The 20671-nt window shown below is 42.6% G+C and overlaps 1 protein-coding gene across 4 annotated transcripts in view; it reads right to left on the reverse strand.

The window, feature by feature from the left end:
* FAT3 (FAT atypical cadherin 3) overlaps positions 1-20671 on the reverse strand; it is a 662573-nt gene that overhangs the window by 56652 nt on the left and 585250 nt on the right. For all 4 annotated transcript variants that reach the window (XM_032295797.1, XM_032295795.1, XM_032295796.1 and 1 more), the window contains 5 exons: positions 9521-9910; positions 6503-6717; positions 4889-5026; positions 3793-3936; positions 858-1055 (listed from right to left, as the gene is read on the reverse strand). In XM_032295797.1, the coding sequence (XP_032151688.1) occupies positions 858-1055; positions 3793-3936; positions 4889-5026; positions 6503-6717; positions 9521-9910 (1085 nt within the window). The remainder of the gene's footprint in view (positions 1-857; positions 1056-3792; positions 3937-4888; positions 5027-6502; positions 6718-9520; positions 9911-20671) is intronic.

The following is a 20671-nucleotide window of genomic DNA, read 5'->3' on the forward strand; positions in this document are numbered from 1 at the left end:
TTGCCTTGAGAACTACACTGTGATATAAAATTATTTACACAATACTGGAGGAGCGGATGGCAATTGAAGAGTTCATTGATGTGCTTGGAGCTGGCAGTCATTAATTTAGAAGGTTTCACGGAGCAAAGTAAGGTGTAATTGATCCAAGAGACAATGTATAGAAGTCAATGCTGTACCAATACCAATAATTACTATCGCTATTATTGCCACCATTAATAATGAGTCTAGGTTGCCCTCTGTAAGCAACCGTGGATAGAAAAAGTCACTCAGCTTCCCTGATGGATCTAAATCTTGGTATTTGCAGAAACCATACATGGGAACCTTTGGGGGCCCTCTCGCTTCCTGCTCCCTCCACACTCTGCATACCTGCCACCTTTGCTTCTTTGTCCCATTTCATGTCACACAGGCCAGTGACCATGAGGAACTGACATGCTAAAGGTCACTTCCAGCTAAGTCCTTGGTCCCCTCCTGCCTCACCAGAGGAAGGCCTATCAAGAAGAGGCATGCCACTGCTAATCGCCTTATGACAGGGAATAGTAGCTGCCCCAAGTGGGGTAATGTGGTGCACAACAGTATAAAGCAGCAGGAGTTTTTAGAATGCAGATTTAAGCCCAGCGACCATCTGTTGGGCACATCCTACAGGAATGTCCTTCCTGAACAATGATGCTTCCCTCCCTTCCTGTTCAATTTCACACACACAGGTAGCTTTTATTGCTGTGAAATTGAATTTGAGATTAAAAGGGGAACATTCCTGCATGGTAATATGTTGACTTACTCAGCAAAGAAAAAATCCACTGAAAGGCACAGAAACAAGCATGAGAAAGAATGCGCGATGGAGACAGAGCGCGGTGCCATACCTGGATACACAGCACGTATTCCGGAGACTCTGTGTGCTGGAAGACCACAGCCGACCGCAGGATCCCATGAGGGTCCAACACAAACTCCTCCTCTTCATTTCCCGACAAAATAGAGAATGAAAAGGGAGGCCCATTGTGAAAGGAGTCTCTGTCTGTCACCACCAGCTGCAAGATGCTCGTGCCCACTGGCTTATTTTCCTGCATAAAAGAGTATATATAGTAAAAAGGAAGATAAAATTACACTTTTCTTCACATTGAAAAAAAAAACCCATCATTACAGGCTGAGAGTGCTGAGCTAGAAAACTGGGCTTTCAGCAGAAGGGATTCCTGCGATATTATCTTGTCTCCTGAAAACATGTTGGTGTCTGTAAGCGTCATGTTTCTTATCTTGGCTGCTTCCCACAACCACCCCATGGGACAATCCTCTACAGGTGTGAATACAGGACTTGGAGCTGCATGGGTTTACAGGTTCTGAGCATGGGGCTGGGCACACCTTGCCCTGGCCTAGCTGGCAATGCCCGAGCTGACCTGAAGAGCCCCATTAGGTGTGGGGAGACACTTCTTCACACACACATATCGCAACACAATTATGCTGAGGCCCTACACTAAGACACAATGTTACAGCACTGGATTTTCTGGAGGGACATCCTGGCAACTTCCTAGTCAATATACAAAGGCATATTCCCAGTGGAAAATGGGGTTTACCTCATTCTCCAGAACACAGTTTTGCCATGTTCCTTTAGGGAAGGGGATTGGGGTGAAACATTCCTCAATTTGACAATGAACAGAAAAGGAATCCTTAATTTTGTCAGAATTTTTGGAAATCCTGATTCTATTACGTAAGTGTTATTTTGCAGAACTTCTCTGCTTTTTTTCCCCGTACAGGAATGCAAAGCTCCTTCTTGGGTCAAAGGTTATCCTCACTTTGAAAATGCCAAATTAAATCATCTGTAGTGCAGGCACTGGTTTCCTTTCCCCTGTTCAGATTTTAGCAATACCACAGCTTGGGCCCAGAGTCAGTTTTATCAGCTCAGGCCTCCTGGCATCGTGGACGTAAGGATTAAACGAGTTTGGTTTGCAGAGATGGAGATGATGATACACTATGGTTTGGATGGCAGGCCCAGTCAAGTTTTATGTGCTAAATTAGACTTATGAAAACCATGTGTTGGAGTAACAAAGTCATTCTAGGTTGGGAAAAGGGAGGCACATCTTTTGAAGAAGAAAGAGGAAAGGACTGCAGAGACCTCTATTTTGTTCCTTTTCACAAGTGTCCTTTTGGTCATCAAAAACTAGACACTGTCTCCCTCTGGAATCAGTTGCGGGACCACCATAGCCAGGCATACATTTACTGTTTCACATTGACAATGTACTCAGCAGCACACAAAACACAAGACCGACTGATTTGTTTGCTCATTCTCTAAAGTCCGCTTCCTGCATGGAGGAGAGGGAGAGAGACAACGTGGCCCTGAGGGTCACCATCTGAGAACAAGGGTGTAAGGTAACACAGACACGCCCGCGCTGCGGACAGGGGCCCCACCATCACTCATGGGCTGAGCCTCTCCATGCTTTCGCTATTGACCTCCTGTAGCGCATTTGAAAATAGTCTGTCGAGCTGATCGATGCGTGTCATAAAACTGAATGTTGAGTAGAAGCCCACTTTGTTTTGGGGTTAGCAAACAGAGCCTATGAGGGCAGAGAGCACCCTTGTGAGCAGCAGTCATGGAGAAGAGTGAGCTGAGAGAAAGATAAATGGAGGAAGGTGTAGACTCTGGGGAAGCAAGAGTGTGGTGAGAATGCATGGCTGCTGGAAAAAGCATCAGAGAGGAGGGGAAACCAAAACGCCACCAGGGAAGGAATCAGATTTCTCAAAGAGGTGGGAACCAGCAGACAGCTGCTTGCTTCAAGGCTGCCTCCCAGTCTGATTGCTGGACAGCTCAGGGGCCCTGGGGTCTGAGGAGGGCAGCTATGAATGGTCAGGCTCAAATTCTTCAATGTTATTCCAAAGGGGACCCTCAAGACCGGGCCCACTCACATTTCACCTTCCACCCACAAAGCCCTGGGACTCCTTAGGGGTGATTCTGAGGCCAAAGTGTATCAGGCAAGAGCTGATTCTCTAGAATACTTGTGGCCCTCCAAGACATGCACATCACTCTGTCTCCTCTAAGTCCTCTACACTGACAGTATTCCTGGGCTGGATTTCCTGATCCTCCTAAAGCTGGGCTTTCAGCTCCTAGAAATACTGAGAAGTAGAGGACACTCAGCACCTAGCAGTGTGCTAACTAAACAAAAAATAGATGGGAGGAAGAGTCACTCTTTCTGATAGCAGAACACCAGCAGTCAGTTATTCTATCCTGCAGTCTGATTTTAAAGAGCAAGTGAATTTAAAGTGTTAAACGAATAGCTTATGGAAGATTAATTTTAATGAGTACTAGCTCTATCCTGATGCCCAATCTGTCTTTGACTGATGAGATAATGTATATCAATCTCTGTCATCTGCCAGAATAGCATAAAGTTGCTTAAAGGCAGCCTGCCACTGGGGAAAGGGAATTCTTTTGCAGAAAACAGTCCCAAGTTCAAATCCTGACTCTGCCACTTACCAGCTACGTGATCTTGGGTGAACTACTTAACCTCACAAATCCTTAGCCCCCCAGTTGTAAAGTGGGGGCCAATCTGCCGTCCCTCTTCACAGAGCTGTTGTGGGGAGAGACAGTGTTCATAAAGCACCTGACACTTGGAAAAAAATCCACTCCCTAATAGTTCTCACTCACATTTATTAATCGGCGTGGTAGAAAAACTACTTTCTTTTCACACTTGCCCTATGAAGGCATAAGACAACATTAAGTAATAGTAACAATAAACCACAATGAGTAAACCACAGCAGAGGAAGAGAGTTGACTATACAGAGACAAGTGTTTGGCAGGCAAGATTTGCTCACCTGAATCACAGCAGTATAGTTGGCAGGTGTAAACACTGGGCTGTTGTCATTCACATCAGAAATATCAATGTTGACAGTTGCAGTTGATGACATTGCAGGAATGCCACTATCTACTGCCTGGACAAGCAGAGAGTATCCAGACACCTGCCAAGGTACAAAGGGGTGACAGTAAACAGGTGTAGTGCTTGCTTCCTTCCGTGCATACGCAGAGGAACCGGACCTTCAGGCTTGGCGTGGTTAAAGATCAACCATATTTAGTTTGATTTTCTAGACCAGGTGATTCTTGGCACCACTGACCTTTGGGTCTGGATAATTCTTTGTTTTGGGGGCTGACCTGTGCATTTTAGGATGTGCAGCAGCATCCCTGACCTTTGTCAAGTGGCAGGCAGAAACAACCCTGGCCTAGTTGTGACAGCCAAAAATGTCTCCAAACATTGCCAAATGTCCCCAAACATTGCCACATGTCCCCTGGGGTACAAAATCACCCTGGTTAGGACCCAGGCTCTGGGCCTTTGCTCAGAGCAACAGCTGTCACCACTGCTCTGCCTCACGTACCAATGTTAATATTTCTGGAATCATAAGCATGTGTCAACCAGTAGAGCTGTCTGATCACTACCATGCCATCCTTTTCCATATTTAATTTCCCTTCGAAGATGCATATTTTTGGTCAAAAAGACAATGTTTAGAAACTTCATTTAACCTGGGACAGAGGAATTTTTTGGACTATTTTTTCTGACCTAGATGCCTTCAGGTAATCTTTTTGTCTCTGCTCACTGAGGGCTACAGTTGTTCATAAAGTCAGGACCACAGGGTCCTAACCCTGAAAGTATTTTTCTGTTCCCTTGCTCTAGGCAGGACTAAAATTCAAACCACCTGAAAAGATAAATATGTGCTTTTTCTTTAAAACCTCTGTATGTTAAGAGATTGCCAGCATCTATTATAGGTAGAAAATTCTATCAAAGGTCTAACACTCATGTTTCATGCTGCATTTTAGCCCATCCTTATCTACTTTCATGACTTAGAATGGAGAATCTTACCATTTATACCCCTGGAGCTTGTGCCTCTGATTCCAGGAGACTGTCCTAAACTAGCTTACCCGTTCCCGGTCCAATTTCTTCTTTACTTTCACAAGTCCCAGGACAGGATCCACAGTAAATTCATTGTCCCGATCTCCGTTCACAATGGAAAAATGGATCTGGCCGTTGGGCAGGCTGTCTACATCTTCTGCTATTAGCTTCATGGAAAACAAGCATAACAAAGAAAAGACATGACACAACAGAGCAAAGGTTGATTCTTAGAGTCCCATGTCTGCTTAAATGGGTGCAGCTATGACAGTTTTCTCAGGAGCTGTGCTCTCTAACGCTGGTGACCAAGCCCCCAGCAGAAGGGATGACTGGTCAGCTGAAGGAGGGTGGCATCAGGTCCACAGCTGCCATTTTAATTGTGTTAATTTTTACCTGCACACAGCCTGACGCCTGTTAGGACTGACTTTTCTCAGGGTTTGAGACAGTATGGTTAGAACCCAAAGCTAACAGAAAGGAATGCTTTGATTTCTTCCCAATCCTGCAAGGAATGGTCTCTGCCATTAAGTCAGGGATTCTCTAGGCCTATGCATTTCCATGTTAAGGAAGCCAAGAAAGTTCCCCTTCTCACACAGCAAATGTACTGCCCCTCTGTCGATTGCTCCAGGTTGATGATGTTGAAATTTATATGTACGGAAACAGTCATGTACTTTCCAGGAAAGCGAGCGGGCCTGAGGAGTGCACTTCTGAGGTGTAAGGAATGCACTGTCCTCCAGCAGAGGGCTGTTCCACCCTCATCCTGCGATGAGATGACTTGGATGAAAGGGACCTGCCAGCCAAGGGATGGGGAAGGATGGTGAGGAGGTGACTCATTGTTCCAAAATGTAATTTGTGGTCTATGAGAATCTGAGTTCTCAGGATACATGGCTTGTTCTTACTGTTAGAAAAAACATCCTTCTGGAAAAGGCTCCTTTAAGAGTGGCCAGTCAGTCTTAGATTTGCTCCCCATTGTAGCTGCCCAACTCTGCGTGTCTGTGTGTGTAGGGGGAAGAGGGACAGGGATTTTATTCTATCTTCAGCAATCTAATAATTTTAAAACATAATTTGACAAATCATAGCTGCATATATTTATGGGGTACAAAGTGATGTTATGATTTATGAACACAATGTGTAATAATTAAATCATCTAATTAACATATCAATCATCTCAAATATCTAGAATTTTTTGTGGTAAGAACATCTGAAACTTACTCTTAGCCATTTGGAAATGTACAGTATACCACTATTAACTATATTCATCATGCTGTGCAACAGATCCCCCCAAAAAGAAAAAAAAAAGGATTCTTCCTAGCCACCTAATAAACTATCATCTAAGTTCACATCTAAGTAGGGGTCCATCATTAAGAAGTAGTCCCATGGTCTGTTTCATTTTCTCAAAAAAGATATGGTCCTGGGAAATAAGTGATTATCAATCACTTATACCTCGATATAAATTAATCTATCAGACTCATCCTAATATACAAATTACAGAAGGAGCCATAGAAAGATGGCTCCTATACTTGGGGACACATGGAGACCAAAAGGGGGAAGTGTGAAGAAAATCCAAGACAGACTTTGCTTTCCTCTTTACTTTATTGTGGATGGCTAGTCCCAGACATCTAGAACCATCCCCAACCCTAGGTACCTACCAAAATGACAGAGTCTCCCACCAAGGCATCTTCACTGATGACCGCACTGTAGACATCTTGGCTGAACTTGGGAGGGTTGTCATTAACATCCGTGAGGTTGATGTTGACCGTGGCCACAGCACTGAGAGCTGGGGTGCCCCCATCTTTGGCTTCCACTACCAGGTAAAACCTTTTGCATAATTCATAGTCCAGGACTTCAGAGACAGAAATACCACCTTTGAAGAAAAGTGGGGAGCTTTATATTTGATAGGAAAAAACACTGGTCAGCAATTCTATAATCATGGTAATATTTATAACATCCTCTCCAGCCAAGAATTTTAGATATTTAGGAATTTGTTTATTTAATGCCTTACTGAAAGTATTCCAGAAGTCTGATTAATGCTGTCAGTGAAAGCACAGCTATCCATCAAACATAACACTGAGGAAATGAAAAGTCTTTACATGTTTCTGTAACAGTTTATGAACATCTCTCAGCAGCTTGAAAATCTCTGGCATCTTTACCCTCACACAACTAACGAGTAGGAAACAGAAACAAGCATCCCTGACATGTGTCTTCTGATTCCTCAGGTGGACACAGGAAGACCATGAATGAGCTGAGATGTGTGGATGTGATGGTATGACCCCATTCTTGTCAGCAAGTAAATACTTGCAGACTTCGCTGAATTGAATTAACCGCAGAGATGCCTTGCCATGTTAAAATACACTTACCTCAAACAATTACGGCACAAAGAGGGCAAAGACCTCAGAAATCTCAAGATGTGGTGACATAATAGAAAAGGAACGACCTGGAAACCAGACAGCCTGGCAGCCACATATTGAGTTTAGTGCCCACAACTACAGATGATAATGTCCATGTCACAGAATGGCTTAAGTAAGTAGAACATGTGAAAGCAGCTAGCTGGGTGTTGCTGCTATATCCCTCCCATCCTAGCCCTTTCTGGGAGGTAACCCAATCCTGCATTCCGCAGTTAGTCATTGCATTGCCTGTAGAACACTTCTCAAGGGCATCTACTTTCCTCCCATCCAGTAAACAACCATTAGGACTGGCGAGAAGGTCATGCCCATTTACATTTCCAGACAGACAACTTCTCTAGTCGTTAAGACTGCCAATAGGCTCCTTCCACTTAAGGCAAAACACAGAAATCGTACCTGTAACAAGAGCCTCTTTCTCCCCATAATTAAGTTATCTTAGCACTTACCACCTCTAGTGCTTATTTTGCATCCCAGTCTTGCTAACAAGTGCTAAATTTAAATAGCACTTAGCCATTTCACCACGGTGTTTAAACACAGTGGCCATAACTAGACAGGTTAGGGCCAACACATATTTAAATAAGGAAATCCTCATAAATTTGAGATGATGACTTTCATAAACAGTTACTGCCAGGAGAAGCTGTGATGCAATCCCTCCATCAATATTTTCACCTTCCAATACAATACTTAAGGGTTAGGGCTATATTTCTTGTATTTTTGGAATCCCTACAGTATAGCGGTATTATATTACATTAGAATATGCATTCCAGAGGCAGAAAGATCTCAGTTCAGATGTTGGATAAACCATTTATTAACAGTGGACACTGCGGTAATTATTTACCACTCTGAAGTTCTGTTTTGACTTAATAAGAGCCTGATATATTTGCCATGATAAAAACACATTGCTAATTATGATGATTTCTTGTTTATATTTATTGGATTATCCAAAGGAAAATGGACCTCCTTTGCCACCTTGCTCAACAGGTGCATACTCCTTCAGTGACGGGGGAACTATGTTCAAAGGCTGGAAGGTGAGAGACTCATCTTTGTTATCTGCAAATGGGAACTGCCTTGACTATTCATAGGGGAATTGGGAAATAAGTGAGAATATCCACAAAAGGACTTTGGAATAGGAATCTAGACACTCTCCAAAAATACCAGGATGAGTATGTTTAGTCTTTAAAAAAATCCAAGCCTGTTGTCTAGAACCGTCTTTATTTGCCTGAAGCACCTCTAATACTTTTTAACTCACTGGTGAAGAGAAAATCCCATGGTTCTCTCTAGTTCTTTTGCTTTATTTTGAAGCACCTTTTTCCCCTAGGTGATGCTACACACTCCCCCATAGTTGGAAAAGGGTGTGGTGAGAAATGATAGTGTTGTGAACTGGGTTCAAACAGAGCACCAGTTCCAGCTCACTGATAGATTCTACTTGGGGTGCTGGATTGAGAAGGCGGCATATCACCATGCAGATCACTTATCAATGTCTGCCTCGGCAGGTGATGAGAGAGGGGTAGTCCAGGTGTGGACAGTTGTACATGGAGGCTCATCCCTAGGAGCATTTTCCAACATGTGCACATATGACTTAGGTAAAAACCCATAACATCAAACAGAAAAGAGAGAGAAACAAACTCTCGTTGTTAGAATGCAAACACTATTTCCTTTCCCCATTGAGAAACCACTTTGCTGCCCCTAGGCCCTCCCATCTAGAAATCCTGGAGCCAACCTGGGGATCAGATATTTGCAAAGTAAGCCCACAGCAAGGAGCTTACAATTTAGCAGGAGGCATGCTTAGAAGCTGGAGGGCACTCTGGGGTCTGCACGTGGGCCCTGCTACCAGATGTGTTTCTTCTGTGAAGGAGATAGGGGGAAGAAGAGTCCACCAGGAAGGGTTGCCAGAGTATTAGGAGGAGAAGCAGAATATAGTGAAGCCCTGAATTTTTTTTTTTTTAAATAAGGTTTTGCTCTGTTGTCCAGGCTGCAGTGCAATGGCAGGAATGTGGCTAACTACAGCCTCTAACTGCTGGGCTCAAGTAATTCTCCCACCTCAGCATCCCAAGTAGCAGGGACCACAGGTGCATGCCACCATGCTTGGCTAATGTTTTTCAAAATTTTTGTAGAAACAGGGTCTCACTCTGTTGTCCAGGCTAGCCCTGAACTCCTGGACTCACTGGATCCTCCTGAGTCACCTCCCAAAGTACGAGGTTTACAGGTGTGAGCCACCATGCCCAGCTAAAGCTCTGCATTCTAAGTATGGTGCTATTTACCCACCTGTCTTGGGGTGGATCTTAAATTTCCCTTGTTCATTCCCAGACCGGATGAGATAAGTAATCTCAGCATTTGTGCCGATATCTTTGCTGGTGGCAAAAACGGCTAGGACTTGGGTGCCAGGCGAGGTGTCCTCAGGCACCGTCACTAGGTAGTCCCTCCTCTCAAACACAGGGGGGTTGTCATTAATGTCCAGGACGGTGATGGTGACAGTAGTGAGAGACGACAGGGACTGTTCGGGACTCTGGTCGGTGGCCCGCACGCTGATGTTGTAAGAAGACTGCTGCTCTCGGTCCAGTGGCTGCTCTAGGATGATGATGCCAGATGAGCTGTCAATGGAGAAGACCCCACCAGCTGAGTCTGCCAGGGAGTACACTACTTTCCTGTTGATGCCTGTGGGAAAGACACAGGAACATGAGTGGGAAAGAACATGGCTAGATGATCTGCCCTGGAATGTTACTGCTTTGCAGACCTTTGAAGAGTCACAGCAAGAAAAAAAGTTAGGACAGAAACAGCTGTGCTCTTACAAGAATGTAAATTTTAGTTTGTGGGGGAAAAATGCAATTAAAAGGCAAAGAGACTGGGAAAATACTGGAAACAGATATCAGAAATAGTTGGATAGTCCTAACATACAACAGGCTCCCCACAAATCTTTAAGAAAAACTCTCAGAGGCTAATAGATGCAGGGGTAAAAGATGTGGCACAGAAAGAGAAATAGAAACCAACCAAAACCAACTGATTACATTAACGCCGGTTTATTTAGAATATACCAGGCACTTTCTAGGGGCTGGAGGGTCTAGCAATGGACAAGTCCAAAATTTCTTGAGATTTTACATTATAGTGAGGCTGTAGTGGTGGTGAGGTGGAAGCCACTGGTGGGCTGTAAGATGGGAGTCATAAGATGTGACGTAGATTTTAACAGTATCCCTCTGGCTTCTGCTCATGAACAGATGGAAGGGCAGCCAGAAAGGAAGGAGGAAGACCAGTCAGCAGCCTCCTACAGCAAGACAAGTACGTGACTGTGGTGGCCTGAACGAGGCAGATGGTGTTGGAAGTGGTGAGAAGGAGTCAGGTTCTACATCTGTCCTAAGTACCCAGGTGGTGAGACATGAGGGGGTCCTGGTTGTATTCTGAACTTGGAGGTGGCGAGAGTGTTTTGTGTGTGGAGCTGGCAGGACATAGGATGTGAGAGAAACAGAGGCTTCTAGAATGACCCTTAGGATTTGGCCTGAGCAACTGGAAAGAGGGGGTTGTCATTAGCTGAGATGGGGAGGGTTGCAGAAAGACTAGGTTTTTCTGGACAGATTAACTATGAGATGTGCACCTGATATTCAAGTGCAGATGTCAAGTAGGAAGTTACATAGAGAAGGCTGTAGTTCAGAGGAGAGGGCCAAGCTAGAGCTATAAATTTGAGCATCGTTGGTGTACAGATATTACACAAAGCCATGAGAATGAATGAGGTCATAAGGGATTATAGAGGGAAAAATGAAATCCAAGCGTCAGTGAGCCTGGAGCACTCCATCGAGGAAGGGAGAGGATCTAGTCAGAGGGTGCTCTCCTGCCCTATGATTTCAGAAAATCTACTTAGTGACCAAAATACCATTTTATGTTATTATGAAATAAAGCTGAAACATATAAACTAAGAAATGTCCATCAATAACCAATGAATTGTTGAATAACGGTTGGACTGACTTGTGGTTCTGAATATTGATTTAACTGTTTTCATTAGAAGATCTCAGCACTTCGAAACAGTTTATAAACCTCAAGTTCACTTTAGTTGTCAGGATTTATAAGAAGTAAATTGTAACAGTTTTGTAGGCTGAACAAGCACCATTCTGATCCTAAATACTCTTGATGAAGATAGTCATTAGTCAGGGGTCTTTAGATATGACAACCATCTGAAAATGTCTTTTGAGAATCACAGAATCTTAGAATATAAGCTCTTAGAGGGGAGGGCCTATCCATTTTTTTTTCTTATTATAACACATCATTTGGCAATAATAAGACCTAAACATTTTACTTTCCCAATATACAATTTCCCTTAAGCCCAAATTCCCAGCAAACCAATAAAATCATATATCTGGAGAGATGACATAAATTGCATTATGTGGCTTTAACCAAAAGGTCAACGCTGAGAGCCTGTTCTTGGTTCCATTCCAGAGAGTCCATTTTTTTCAAAGTTTCATCATTTACTTTCTTTTTTTTTTTCTGAAACAACTGCCCTGTGATGTATAAACATCAACCTGTGATTTTATTGATGCTGGGATTAAAAATAAGAAGGCTTTCCTCTTCTCTTGCTGCCTCCTTGAAATAAGGCTCCAGAGCAGACATTTAGGGATGCTTTCTGGCTACTTCTGGAGTGGCTGCAAGATTAAATTCTTCAACATAAATTCCTGAGGTGAATACACAGAGGATTGCATAGGTGATCAAGCTTGCACCTGGAAAACAATAGCCCTGTCTGGGTGTCAGAATAGGTTGTGTGCCCTGGAAGCTGCCTTGACTGATTCAGTGGTCTCAGGATGCCTCTCAAAGCCACAAAAATGCATTTATGGAAACACATCAGCGATTGACATAAATACACCACACAGGTTTTCAAATCACACACATTCCCTACAGAATTAACATCCACCCCCAGCATATGGTACACTGTTCTTGCCAACAAGAAAAGCAGGCAGGAAATTCATGCAGGGACTTTCATTAACGCATGTGCTGGGAGCTACAAAATCCATTCCACTGTTGCATTCACCAAGGACTTGTCTGGTGCGACCTGCGTTTTTAGGTAGGCATGAGGAACAACATGCAAAGTCCTGTTCTCCCTAAGCTCTTTGTCCGATCCCCTTAGGGATTTCAGAAGATCTCTGCTTGGAAAATTTTTCTCTTCAGGCCTGAAGATGAGTTAGGGAAGAAGGTAATTTCTGACACACTGTTCTGAAAGCCATGGTGCTGTGAATAGCTGAGTGAGGAAAGGTAGGGGCTGGATTTGCACACTGCCACTCTCTGCAGCAGCAAGACCAGAAGGGAAGATGCTTTTAATAGCTGCCTGCGTTTCCTTTACTGGGACAGACAGCTGGAATCTAATTGTATCACCTCTGTTCGAGGCCTGCAGCCTTCTCTTCAGCCCTGTTGAGAGGTACTCAGCTGAGTTTTGATCCCCTAGGCAGGAGATTCTGGGTTCTCCAAGCCTCCTGTTCAGTGACTAGCCCTGTTGTTGGAGTGCTGTCTTTACAGGAGTGACATTAATCAGCCACACAAAGAGCACGGCTCCCCTCCGGGCAGGTTCTGTTAATCCAAACTCCATGACAGGGTTTTTCTGCTTTACCACAGCAGAAAACCATCCCTTCCTCCCAAGTTGCTGACCCACACTCCTCATACATTTTGCTTCTGACAATATCTTGGGCATTCACATCAGGAGAAACTGGAAGATTTATTGTTCCTCTCTCCTTTCTCTTACCAATCAGACTGATAAGGAATCAAGACCAGAAAGGGGTGGGAGAGACCCAGGCCAAAAAACCTGCTAACAGGCATTGCTTAGGATTTGCCAGCTCTCAAGAAAAGAGCAGGATATATTATTTAGAGCATATTAAAACCCCAATTTAGACACAATTGCAATGGATTTCAATAATTTTTAGAAATAAAGTTGGAAGCGTAACTGCCACTTTGGAAACAGTATTTTTGGGGTAGCATTTGGGTCTTTGCCATGTTCCTGGACGATGGGGTGCCATCTCTGTTAAATGAAAGCAGGTCATGTTACTGAAGCAGACACTTTTTATCCGAAGGGGTCTGACAAATGCCATCCTTCAAATTGCCATCCCTTTCTACATACACAGCAGAAATGATGAACCCAAGCAGACGACTTGCTTGCTAATTAGTCTACTGCTCCTACTGCATGTCATGATGTGTTACATTAAGGTATAACATGAATCCATCATTTTGCCTCTATGTTTTTAACTATGTAATTCTCTTCTCCAATTTGAGCCTAATTTAATGAGGATGGAGATATTTAGCTTCTGTAAATGCTGAAATGCCAGGCTACCAAGAGAAGTGTGACTTTCATTGCAAGTGAAGTTTCTGCATGTTATCTGTGGCAAATGGAGCAGACAGGCCTTCAGAGAATTGAAATCAAGGAAAAAGAGAATGATTAAAATCTCTATTTGCTCAAAGAAAGTAATAGGTAGTGGCACTTTGTGGAGTGGGATAGGAGAAAGAAAATAGCACATAAAAATTCCTAGCAGGGAAGGCTGTGCAATTCTGGAATGGGTAGTGAAAGACATCTATATTCTGTCTCTTGGAAGGTTTTTAAATGGAGTTAAGGCTCCTCACAATGGGACAAATGGATAATTGGATGTTTTGGACATGGGACTGTTCATAAAAGTCAGTTTTAAACTTATTAAAATGAAGGAAATGTGGTCTAGTACTGGAAGACAGGGGACTTTGCTTCTAGGCCACAGTCTGCCCTAACTACACAAGTGTCCTTAGTCAAATCACTTTGCTTCCCTGGGTCTGCATTTCTAGGGTGGCAGAACCCAGGTCAGTTGAGGTCTAAGATTATTTTCCAGCAGTATGACTCCTTTCCAAGTTAAATAAAGGGAGTTGGTTTCATTTCTATTTCCAGTGAATGCTCCCTGCAACGGCTCATTAAGTCACTGGACCTGGGCCTAAGTGGGCCAGCATCAACAAAGAAAAAATCCACACTCAGCTGGACATGACAGCTATTAGAATGTGGATTTTCATGACAAGCTATTAGAATCTTCAGGATGGAAGGAAAACTTAACGCAGCAGATTCATGGCATTTGGTTAAATGCTCAGAATTCACACATACAGCTTACAGTTATACAGGTTCTTACACTTCAGTGAGAAATAACCCCCAGTGATAGGATCATCCCTAGGGCTCTAACCTACCAAGTGCCAGAATAACTTAGCTTTAAACCTGAGATTGCTAAAGGTGTTAAAATCAGCACTGAAACCAAACGGCAAGAGTCACCAACACAGCTATTTTTGACCTGGTCTTTAAGAAGTATTTTCGCTCCTCCTCCTCCAAAGATCAGAATCCCTAAATTTAAGGAACCAGCAAGAGCTGTGTTCTGCCTGGTTTGGTGTCTTATGCTGGTGGCGGCCCTGACTCCTCTGCAGGCTCTTGTCTCTGACATTCACTCCTATGTCTTCTGTTGCCTGCATGGGACCTAGTCTAATGGTGACACACAAAAAACGTGGGTTGCACTAAGTTGCGGTAAACTGGTTTTTATAAAGGGATTTACGTTTAAAAGGAGTAGGCATCTGGGGAACAAAATTGAATTTCAAGCGATTTCAAAAAACATAATTGTTCTAATCTCTAATTTTTGTATCAACTTCATTAAACATAATTTACATATCATAACGTTAGTACGTTTTAAGTCTCCACCTAATACATTCTGACAAATGTCTACCTTCATGGATCCACTGTCTTCATCAAGATCTAGAAGATTTCAATCCCTCTTTAGGTTCCTTCATGTCCTATTGCAGCTGGTTTCTCAATCTCATGTCACAGGCAATCTAAGACGTTGGTTTTGAACCAACACTTTCTCCTGGCTTTATTAATACCTGTTCATCAGTGCTTGAAATACCACAAGTATGGTTAGATTTCAGGCTTGGTGATTGACTCACGCTCTTATTTAAGCAGTAAGAATTATCCTTTGAAGAAAAATGATCAACAAAGCTTGGGTTCTTGAGTATATCGTTGCATTCCTTTCCTATGGCCTTATTTTTAAGACAGTGTTGTTTCTTTTGAGAAGTGGAAGGTTTCTGTCTTTCTTGCAGGAGACACTGGCTATGACACTTCCATTTAATAAGGACTTGCCAAGTGCCCCCTGTCTGCCTGACTACTCTAGGCATTGAGTTGAGAGTCAGTGGAGTACCAGAGACATCATCCCTAACTCTGGAAGCTTAGCAACTTGGTGAAGAACTACTTGAACTAGGCATAGTAGTTTAGAGGTTTACTTTTCTGCATGTCGCCCCCCACCAAACCTCCTCTCTCACCTAAATTGGAATGCTGGGTTGTTTTGATTCTGCCTCTGAGATATCTCCTGAATGTCTCGTGGCCAGGTGAGGCTCTCATTCTCTCTTGCCTAGATGACTGTAAGTGACTCAGAATTGCAAAATGCAGCAGAGTTGATACCCTGTTGTCTGAACTTAGCCTGTGTTAAGTTTCTAAAACTCTGGATACAGGCTTCCCCCGGCTTCTCAAACAGTCACTGACTTTCAACTTCTTATAAACAGAAGCAAAAACTTTTGAGAACGGCTCTCTAGTCCTTTGCAATCTGGTCCCAATCCCTTTTCCGGTTTCATCTCCAGGTCCACTTCCATCCTGTAGTGTCTACCACAGTGCTGTCTGAAGGCCCCACATGTATCTGCTTCCCCAGCCCTGCACCTGTGCTTCACTCTTCACTCCGAATGCTCTCTTCCCTCTTTCTCTTGTAAAAATCCTGCATGTCCTTTAAAGAGTCACTCTCCCATGCGACAGCTTCCTTAATTTCCCCAGTTATTTCCTCTTCTGTGTTCCCTTCATGTTACATTTGCCTCTCTATTTTTGCATTGTCATTAGTTACATGTATATCCCCTCTCCCACCAGGTTAATGTACCTTTTAGGTAAAGGGACTGTGTCTTATTATCTCTGAACCTCAATACGGAGCATAGAGCCTGGCACACAGAGAACAATGAATGTTGAACTGCAGAAGAAACAAACATGGAAGCAAAGCAAGCATACATTCCTGCTAACATAACACATGCAGGTGATGCACACAGGACACACATATGTCCACTGCAAATGCACATGCTGAAAGAATTAAATAACCTTGAAAAACGGCAATGTGGAGAAGTGCTTTCTTTTATTAAGGAATGTTTAATATTTTACTGTTTAAAAATGTATATGAAACATTCATAAATACATACAAAGGTTTTGCTAAATAGATGTTTGCATTTGTGAAAAAACTGGTACCTACATGATTTTCCAAAAATGAGACTGGTTGAGTCCATCATGCCACAATCATATGATGTACATAGAATACTATGTACAATGTCACATAAAAATGTAAAAAGAATATATAAGGACATAGAAATATGTTTGCAACAAGTTACAAAATAATACCTAGTTAACGGGCCTGCTTTTGTGAAAACATAAAAAGCCAGAAGGGATTTCTATCAAAATGGTAACCATGGTTAAAAATGACTTGTTTTCTTTTTTGCTTATCCTTGTAGGTTAACAGCATGTTTATAAACACATGGCATGTTTGTGATAAATAAACTATTATAAAAAATATGTACATGAGAAATAATTCTTTCATATCAGTTTTGGAAAGCAAACAAATACTCAAGTTATTTTGCAGGCCAGTTCAATTCTCAACATACATACCACTTGAAATTGCAGAAAAGATACATATTGTATAGGCTACTTTTCCTGGATATTTATATTCTTTATTATAGTTCAACTTCAGAAAGACACTGGCTTTACAAAGAAAATCACTTTTGTCAAAGATCTCATTATAAAGTTATTTCAAAGAATATGGTTTAAAAATGGTTTTCATACTTAAGGAAAGAAAATGGCTAGCCTAAAATTCTTCTCTCATCCTCTGTGGAAGGCAAATGAAATCCCATTATGGTGAAACAGCTTAAACTAACGGCTCCTTTTTCCTGTCTGAAATATGTCTGTGGATGATATGAAATAAAATGGAAAGTGGCCATGAGGAGGCCCATGGAATTAGCAATTGCTTTTTCAGTTGGCAATTAATTTTAAATAGACTCCCTAATTACTTCTGTTTTAAGTGCCTTTAAAAAGTTCTTCATTGGGTGATGACTAAAACTGGCACATTCCCAAGGGCATAATACCAACTCTTGGGGTTGGTAGCCCCTTGGTTTTCTGAAATTCAAAAAACACAGAAGGTAACATTAGCCACAGAGTCCAGGAGACCCTGATGACTGCACCAAAAATCTGCTGAGGACTTGCCAATTGAGCTGGCTGTAGCTCTGCTGGGTAGAAGTGACAACATGATTGCGGGCTCCCGTGCAAAATAAAAATGCAGGTCCTCTTGTTTAAACAGTATTAAGACACTCAACACAAGCCAGAGGAGAGCATTAAATGAAACACAGGGCCCTTCCAAACAAGGAGCACTATTTGACTGTACACCTATAAAATTGGCCCCATTGTTAGATGAGATTATAGTTATAAACTTCTGAGATACCTAAAAAGCTGCAGCTCATCTGGGTATCTATGGCTTAGCATAATGCCACTCTTGGGATGATTAAGTGTAACTAATTCATCAAGTAATACTCAAAACTCTATCTTTATTGGTGTCTGGAACGTCTATGCTGGATAGTTACCCAATAATCATGCAACAGGTTTTCTATATGGGCAACTAAGTGTGACCACTGGACCCATTCATTCATTCATTCATTCATCCAATAAATACTTAAGGACTCCTGCTGCATGGTGGGAACTGGGGCTACAAAGGATGGCTCCCAGCACTTATGTCCTCTCAAATGGCTCTTATTTCTCAGCAGACAAACATGTATAGAATTGACTGTTGGAGAGGGGTAGTCAAGGGAATTTTCTCAGAGAAGAAAACAACTGAATTGAGTGTTGAAGGAAAAATAGGAGTTGTCAGTAGCAAAATAAGGTGGAAAAGTGACAGGAAGAAAGAGCATTTCAAGTGCTGGGACTATGTGTGAAATTAACAATGCTGAAATTTCAAGATATACTCACAGAAGGATAAAGGGTTCAGCACTGCTAAATCCCTAAGTTTAGAACACTAGAAGCTGAAACTGTCTATTTTCAGAGCCAGCTGCAAGTTACCAGAGCTGTTATAATCAATTATAGTTAATGTAAACTAGAAACTGGGCCTAAGTTAATGGATAAATTAGCAGCAAGAGAAAAAGAGATTGGAAGAAGCCAGGTGGAGAGGATGCATGGGTGGGAAGTGTTCTGTAATACGTGAGAAGTTATTAAAAGAGCTTACGAGCAGATGATGGACAACATAATCGTGCCTGTCAAGGAGGCTTCACAAGGTGAAGTGATAGGATGTATCCTGCAGCAGAGCTGATAAGCACACTTCATCGAGCCCCAGCATGCCCTGAGAGGCAGGGAGTCAAAGCTTGGGGTCCTTGGATTTTCTGCAGAAAATGCCCTGAGGTGGATGGAGATTTTTCCAGCTATATTAGCACTCCCTTAAATTGGTCCTCTGCATTGCTGAGTGTTGGATCAGGATTGATCCAAATTAGCAGCTCAGAGGCTTTTTATTTTTCTTTTTTTAACCAACCTGTGGCATTTACAAATGAGGTGGCACATGATCGAGGGAGCTTCTGGGAAAGAACCATTATGATCAACTGTTGGGGGTCAGAATTCTTTGCTAATGGGTGATTGTGCTAAAACACTTCTTTAAGATACCTCCTTTTGGGAAGGAATTAGCTCTTTCCTTTGACAGGAACCCTGTATGGAAGAAACTGGATGTTTAAAAGGGTGGTAATAACAACTTACATATGTCAAAGGCAAAAACTTCTAAATACGGAAAGGCATTACAGTCAACTACAGAGAAAAAAAAAATGGCCAGCTCTCTCCCAGACTTTCTGAATCAGGTTCTGGAGATGGAACCCTGGCCAGTTTGTTTGTTTGTTTAACCTGTTTATTTTTAAAAACCCTCCAGAGGATTCTGACACAGAAACGGTAGCATGTCATGGCCCTGCATCTAGTTGCAGGCACTGCAGAAGGTGTCCTGACACTGGAAGGAGATAAAGAAATCAGGGAGGGGTTTATGGGGCCCGGAGCCCTTTGCTCAGATCACTATCCATTTAACAGATGTTTTGGGAGAAGCCACTTAATCTTTTTGAACCTCAGTTTCTCCATCTATAGGTGGGAGCATGCAGATCTGGTCATTCCCTGGTACGATCACATGCATGTTTTCTGAGCTCTCTAGAGAAACCCTTCAAACACAAGATGATATTTATGATATCTACCACAGACAAAAGGCTTCGACCACAATGTCCTCCAGAGAATGACTCATGTTTCTCAGTCTTTAGGGAGGATTATTTAATTTTTACTGACATTTTAATAATCCCTTAGCCACCTTCAAAGATTTAACGCTTCAGAGAATAACAGCTTTGGGAAGGGGGTAAAATACATTAAATCACTGACCTATGCAACTGAGACATAACAATTTTCTAAGGTACTAGGAAAAAACAAGAATAGATGCTACTTAAAAGAAAACAGGCTGAAATTGGAATGGAATTAATCTGTTTCAAAACATTTTCTGATAGAAATGACTGGAGTATAGAAAAAAGCATTCGGCTAAGGTGATGACAACCTCCTTTTCGATCCAGCTTTGCCACTAATTAAGACATCTTGGGAAAGTTTCTTTGTCTCTGGACCTCAGGATTTGACTTGATTTTGTCTCAGCGTCTTTCAGTGGTAATGTCCTAAGATCTAATATGACGGCATTTCCATAGGAAGTGGGCTAGTGCCCCAAGGAGGGGTCCATGAATCCATGAGAACAGCAACAAGGAGCAGCAAACAGCTTTCCACCATCACTCATCCCTGCCTGTGTCAAATAGCTGTGCTCCCAACACAGATGCACTGCTCCTCCCCAAGGTGGGCCCCATTTTAATTGCCACTGATCTGCACTAGAGCCCTTGTTCTTTGGAGAGTGGAGCCTGTGAAAAGATAATGGTTATGATCAGCGAATCTTAAGGATGTGTGGAAAGACTTGAAGATGCCCATGCACTTGCATTATTATACTCATTCTCTCTTGCTTTGCGCCAAATTACCCCAGAACTTAACAGCATAACACAACAAATACTTATTATTTCATGGATTCTATGGGTCAGGAATCTAAACATTATTTAGCTGGTTATACGTGGCTCAGTGTTTTGCATGAGGTTGCCATCAAGCTGTCAGGCAGGGCTGGAGTCTCATCTAGAGGCTCAAATGGAGTTTGGAGGGTGGGATCCATTTTCAAGAGCAGTTGTCACTAGGACTGGATCCTTTACCACGTGAGCCTCTCACAGGGCTGCCTCACAATACCACAGCTGTCTTCCCCTGGGGCAAGTGATCCGAGAGAAAGTAGGAAAGAGTGTTATAGACTGAATTCTGTCTCCCTAAAATTCATATGTTGAGGCTCTAATCTTCACTGAGAC

This window comes from Sapajus apella, unplaced genomic scaffold (assembly GCF_009761245.1).
Source record: "Sapajus apella isolate SASKATOON/1434 unplaced genomic scaffold, GSC_monkey_1.0 scaffold34, whole genome shotgun sequence".
Lineage (NCBI taxonomy): Eukaryota > Metazoa > Chordata > Mammalia > Primates > Cebidae > Sapajus > Sapajus apella.